Source organism: Protobothrops mucrosquamatus, unplaced genomic scaffold (genome assembly GCF_001527695.2).
Source record: "Protobothrops mucrosquamatus isolate PMUCROS unplaced genomic scaffold, P.Mucros_1.0 scaffold2670, whole genome shotgun sequence".
Lineage (NCBI taxonomy): Eukaryota > Metazoa > Chordata > Lepidosauria > Squamata > Viperidae > Protobothrops > Protobothrops mucrosquamatus.
In genome coordinates, this window is record NW_015388718.1 from 21881 (window position 1) to 28606 (window position 6726).

The 6726-nt window shown below is 40.0% G+C and overlaps 1 protein-coding gene across 1 annotated transcript in view; it reads left to right on the top strand.

Annotated features, from left to right (window-relative positions):
* XAB2 (XPA binding protein 2) overlaps window positions 1-6726 on the top strand; it is a 24749-nt gene that overhangs the window by 6528 nt on the left and 11495 nt on the right. Inside the window, exons 4-9 of the mRNA XM_015825508.1 lie at window positions 1169-1366; window positions 3049-3183; window positions 3332-3496; window positions 5238-5382; window positions 6045-6196; window positions 6575-6694. Coding sequence (XP_015680994.1) covers window positions 1169-1366; window positions 3049-3183; window positions 3332-3496; window positions 5238-5382; window positions 6045-6196; window positions 6575-6694 — 915 coding nt within the window. The remainder of the gene's footprint in view (window positions 1-1168; window positions 1367-3048; window positions 3184-3331; window positions 3497-5237; window positions 5383-6044; window positions 6197-6574; window positions 6695-6726) is intronic.

Genomic DNA, 6726 nt, shown 5'->3' on the forward strand with positions numbered 1-6726 from the left:
ATATAATTTTAATTACGACACAGCTACTAATATTTGGCTTTTAATTTGGTCTTAGAGGGGTTTTTATTTTGGTATTTATTAACTTTATTTTGGTATTTTATTGTTACTTGTTTTTAATATGCTGTGCACCGCCCTGAGTCCTTCGGGAGAAGGGCGGTATATAAATCAAATTAATAATAATAATAATAATAATAATAATAATAATAACTGAGCTTGGGCCACTTAGTAAAACTGAATACAGGTAGTCCTCAAGTAGTAGTAGTAGTAGTAGTAGTAGTAATAGTAATAGTAGTAATAATAATAATAATAATAATAATAATAATAATAATAATAATAATAATAATAATAATAATAATAATAATAATAATAATAATAATAATAATAAAAAATTGGAAGGGACCTTGGAGGTCATCTAATCCAACCTCCTGCTCAGGCAAGAAACTCTATACCATTTCGGACAAATGGCTGTCCAGTCTCTTCTTAAAAATTTCCAGTGTTCAAAATTTATGTTGCTAAGTGAGAAATTTGTTATGTGAGTTTTGCCCTATTGTACGAGTTTTCTTGCCACATTTGTTAAGTGAATTATTGCAGTTGTCAAATTAGTAACACGGTTCTTAACTGAATCTGGCTTCCCCATTGACTTGTCAGAAGGTTACAAAAGGGGATCACATGATCCCGGGACACTGCAACCGATATTTATGACGGTTGCAGTGTCCCGGGATCATGTGATCCCCTTTTGTAACCTTCTGACAAGTCAATGGGGAAGCCAGCTGCCAAGCATCCGAATGTAAATCACGTGACCACGGGGATGCTGCAACGGTCATGTGAAAAATGGTCATAGATCACTTTTTTCAGTGTCATGGTAACTTTGAATAGTCACTAAGCAAACTGTTGTAAGTCAGTTTGTAGTAGTAAGATTAGAAAATTCCTTTAATGGTTACTTGGAGAAAGAATGAGATAAATGAAGCCTGTTGGCAATCATTAAACAAAACCTGTAGGCCATTCCAATAGGAGATGACAGGTGAAACCTTTTTATTCAAAGGTGGCCCTGCGGATGAGGCTGACCCTGAAGACAAACCAACTGTGCGATCAGATAGTTGGATAATATGGGCTTTTGTCTGATTCAGTGAAGGGATGGCTTATTTTTGCTATCTTGTATTTCCTACAGATGCCCCGGATATGGCTAGATTACTGCCAGTTTCTTATGGACCAATGTCGCGTTACCCGTACCCGCAGGACGTTTGACCGGGCACTCAGAGCTCTGCCCATCACACAGCATCATCGTATCTGGCCACTTTACCTGAAGTTTGTGCGACTCTATCCATTACCTGAGACAGCTGTACGGGTCTACCGTAGGTACCTAAAGGTGAGGGTGTTTCCCATGCCCAGTATAGGTACTCCTTGACTTAAAACCCATTGACTTAGAGGCCGCTTGAAGTTACAACAGTGCTTTTAAAAAGTCACAATTGGCCCTCTCGTAACCGTTGCAGCATCCCCACAGTTACATGATCAAAATTTGGGCACTTGGCAACCAGCATGTGTATATATGACAGTTGTAGCATGTGAGGATCATGTGATTGCCATTTGTGGCATTCCCAGCTGGCTTCTGACAAGCAAAGTCAGTGGGGGGGGGGGAGAGCCAGATTCACTTAACAACCACATGTTTCGCTTAACTACTGCAATGATTTGCTTAACAACTATAACAAAAGGTCATACAATTGGGCACAACTCATTTAACAACTGCCTAGTTTAGCAATGTGAAATTCTGGCTCCAATTCTGCTAGTAATATATATTTTATTACAATTTCCCTCTCTGAAGTGGTTACATACTCTAAAAAAATGTGTGCCCATCCATCAGGGAATACCATGGTTCTTCCCCTTTAGACTACTTTTTATTACGGGCATAGATCAGGAACTGAAAAATTATTTTTATTTGTAGTGTTCTTGAGACTTTTATTGGAAAACTTTGTCCTGAGGAAGACTATATTTGACAAAGTTTAAAAACAGACATAGTTTGTTTGATTGCTGTATGTCTTTTTGTACGCAAAGTGATGTGAATTATGACAAAAAAGGCAAAAATTCTTCAATAAATTGGCAATTATGTTGAGGTACCTATGATCTTCAGCCGATTGATTGTGGTCTGTTATAAGGGCTTCTATTTGTTCTCTGCATGTTTAAGATTAAAAATCAGGTCTAAATACGTTCAGATATCATCAGCTTTAATATGGAAAGCCAGCATGGACATATTTTTTGTGTGTCCATATATGGCAAGTTAATATTCTATCATTCCTCCTTGTATACAACTGTTAGAATATAGACTTTTGTCCTTCTTCCTTCATAAAAGGAAGGAGTGATTACATAATATGTGACTCTAGATATATAGACTATCACAGTTTCATAGCCACCATGACCATTGCTAAGAATTTCATGAGGTAAAGTCCACACATCTGTAAGTTGTTAGAGTTGGGGAATAATAAATATACCTGATCCCATTTGCAAGTTTAAGATAAAACTGGACCTCAAAAGATGGTTAAAGTTTCTGAGCTAAGGCATCTAAGGAAATATTACAGTGGCTTCATGGTTAGCAGTCTCACTTTCCTAAGCCTATTCTTTCTTAACTGGCATAGGATTTGTGGACAAATAGAACCTCTCACATCATTCACAGAAAAAAAAGGAGAGCTGAAAATCGGGGGATTGGGTTCTCTTCTTTCTCAAATAGTGTGATAATTAGATATATTAATAATCAGAAATAGTTTTAAGTTCAGGGTTCCCGAGTTTTGCTCCCCTTTACGTTTTCAATCTGTTACATAATATTGACAAAGTACAGCTTAATTGTTCTTTGATTGCCTCCTGAGCAAAATCATAAACTAAACAGTCTAATATATTCATATAACGAAGGCTGATGAATGCAGATTGGATCTTGTACTCAACTAGCCTTCAGAATAGCATTTCCACCAGCACTCTTAACTAATCCTAAAGGCTCTAATGGCTATGTGCTCTGAGCCTTTGATACAGGGGTTTACAGGTATGGTTTCTTTTATGTTGCAGCTGAGCCCTGAGAATGCAGAGGAATACATTGAGTATCTGCACTCTATTGACCGTCTGGATGAGGCCGCTGTCCGTCTTGCAGCTGTGGTGAATGATGAGCGTTTTATTTCCAAGGAGGGAAAATCCAATTATCAGGTAGGTTTCTGTAGTAGACAATCATTTCTGCCATCCAGAATTGCATATTAAATCTCCTTTGTCTGCATGCGTTTCCTATGCCTCTCAAAAGCTTTTCTGAGTTCTCTATTGCCTCTAATTGTTTGGCACCTTGGGCTTCTTTTTGCAGTTATGGCACGAGCTCTGTGATCTCATCTCTCAAAATCCAGACAAGGTGAAGTCACTCAATGTGGGGGCCATCATCCGAGGTGGCCTGACTCGTTTCACAGACCAGTTGGGCAAGCTGTGGTGTTCTTTGGCAGATTACTACATCCGCAGTGGCCATTTTGAGAAGGTAGGCACTGAATCCAGCCATCTGCATGATCCCGTTCCAGGAAGAAATCCCGTCCCAGGAAGAAATTTCCCAGAGCATAGATTGAGCGGAGTGCAGCCCCCACATTATTTTTTTATGCCTGATTTTCCTCTACTAAATTGAGAAAATCTTAGGCTAGATTAGGGATCAATCCAGCATTCTGCAGGTCAATTTGTGCAGCCCTAGGAACTTTGAAAGAAAGAAAAAAAAAGTTGTGCACCACTGTCAGCCTTTCAATTGTGCATCACTCAGCTGTCCATCCTTCCGAGGTCAGTAAATGAGGACCAAGATTATTGGGGGCAATATGCTGACTCTGTAAACCGCTTAGAGAGGGCTGTAAAGCACTATAAAGTGGTATATAAGTCTAAATGCTGTTGCTATTTTGCAGCCCTCGAAATTTAGCTGGGAAACAAATACTGTTTCCTGCTTATTAGCTAGGAAATATAAAATTGTTGCCTACCCCTTCAGAGGAGGGCAGTAACAGTATTACAAAGAGTTACGGTTAGGGATTTCAGAGCAGGGCATATGAGAACCAGTTTGTCTAAAGGTTAGGGCATCAGACTACGAGCCAGGAGACTGAGTTTGAGTCCCACCTTAGGAATGAAAACCAGCTAGATGGCTTTGGCCAGTCATTCTTCTTCAGCCCAACTCACCTCACTGGATTGTTGCGGAGAAAATAGAAGGGAGGAAGGAGTATTGTGTGTGTTCACTGCTTTGAGTTAATTATAAAAAATAGAATAAAGATAAGATATAAATAAATATCCATTGTTCATGCGTACATGTGACTTCTATTCTATTTTTAGGAAAACCTTGTCAGCCTTTGCTAGTTTTAGGAGGTTGAAAACAGAAGAAGGCAAGTTGTGGGCCCTGCACAACTTCTGGGCTTCATTTTGAAATAACTTTCCTTTGCCCACACAAAGAGAAAGAAAGAAAAGGAACTACCCTTGGAATAGAAAATCTGAAGAACCAAACACGTGCCATTAGATCATTAGCCTGTTTCAGGTCCAAAGGGGAGCCAATATTATTATGTTTGTTCTTCTCATGGGACTTCAGGATCATGAGCTTCTCCAGGGTAGTGGCAGAAAAATACTTTTGGGGACTCTTTGAATTCTGTGTTAGCTTCTGTAGTATACTTTTCATAGATAAAAATTTTAATATTCTCTGTATAACTGGAGGGTAGCCTTTAGGGAATGCCAGATAGATTTTAAGAAACCTCTGTTTGCTAGCACATGGATGAAGAAAACAGCTAGAGGAAGCTGGAAATTCCTATCTTTGGTTGTGTTGGATGAGCCCGAAACTTCATTCATTTTCAGATACGAATCAAAAATACTCTTAGTTATTGGACTTTGGATTTGATGGGCAAATCAAATTATGGGCACAATTTTCTGTTGCCTGAAGTTTGCTTTTTGAATAGATTTAAGCATAGCTGTCAACCATCACTTTGAGCTGACGCAGGAGGTGTAATTTCTTAGCAGTAAATGCAGCAATTTCAAAGAGAAATTTCCTCTCTGTTAGATCATGTTCATTCCAGTCAGCTGCCTTTTGGCTGACCCACATAAATGACAACCTGGTTTTTCTAAAGATGGATTGCATCCTGAGAGATTGACTGTGCTTTTATAAACCAATCCCTTTTGAAGAGAAGTGCAAACCGCTAGGTGGCTGAAGAAGAGAGGCCACAAGTTGTGTCCTGGAGCAGTCTTGGTGATTATTGTCTCTGTCTTAGGCTCGTGATGTATATGAAGAAGCTATTCAAACAGTGATGACAGTACGGGATTTCACTCAAGTGTTTGACAGCTACGCCCAGTTTGAGGAGAGCATGATTGCTGCTAAGATGGAGACCACCTCTGAAATGGGACGTGAGGAGGAGGGTAAGAACAGCTTAGTTAGAAGAAAGCAAATGTTACTTTCTCTTTAAAGTGCATCTAGGGCAGGGGTAAGCAACCTTGGCTCTTATATGACTCGTGGACTTCAACTCCCAGAATTCCTGAGCCAGCCATGCTGAGGGGAAGGGAGAGGTTTCCAAGCTGAGCCATGCTGGCTCAGGAATTCTGGGAGTTGAAGTCCACGAGTCATAAAAGAGCCAAGGTTGCCAACCCCTGATCTAGGGGAACATATATAACCCAGTTTTTGAGTCTTCTAAAGCTTTCCGACTTCTACCGATTACGACTTCCCAGATTGTTTGGTCTTAACAATCCTCCTTCATTTCACCATCCTTCACTATTGGCTATGCTGGCTAAGGCTGATGGAAGTTGGAGTTCTCCAACTTCTAGATGGCCACATTCTGTCCATCTCTATCCTGAATCTTTACATGATGCTGGATGTTTCCCTGTGTTTCATTATAGATAACACCTTATATTAATAAAAAACTGCTTCTCTCTTTTTATCCATCCCACCCATTAGTTATAGGCGCTACACAACTCTTACTTTCTTTATTCTTCCCACACTTTTGGAGAACTGTATAGTTGAGTAGAAAAGAACTGTGGTCCGATAGTGCAATTTCATTTTTGCTGTTTTTCTGTTTGGAAAATAGATGATGTAGATCTGGAACTGCGTCTGGCACGCTTTGAGCAGCTGATCGCACGCCGGCCTCTGCTTCTCAACAGTGTCCTCCTGCGCCAGAATCCTCACAATGTCCATGAGTGGCACAAGCGGGTGAAGCTGTATGAAGGCAAACCCTGGGAGGTAGGAGAATGTTCCTCTCTGGAAGGCTAGCGCTGTCAACGTTCCCAAACCAGTAACCTACAACACTCTTGCCATTTATTAAATACTGGATTTGATTTGGGAACTGGAATTGATGGAAATGCCTTTTCAAGTGGTTAACTTGAACCAAGTTAGCCACCCAGTTTGAGACAGTCCTTGGAGATTAGGTCTGTCTGTGAAAATAGGAGATATTGGGGCTTCTTTTCATGTACTGTACTTGCATCTCAAAATAGCTAAAAAGAAAATTATGTCTCTTCATGAAGTTGAGTTAACACAAAAAGCCTTTTCTTCTTCTCACTTGCTCAGTTTTATGTTTCACAGTATCTCACCCAATTCTTACTTACTTTTTACTCCTTCCAGATCATCAACACATACACAGAAGCAGTGCAGACCGTTGACCCATTTAAAGCCACTGGAAAAACACATACTTTGTGGGTTTCTTTTGCCAAGTTCTACGAGGTCAATGGACAGATAGAAGATGTGAGTGATGCGCTGGCCAGAGGCAATAGGCC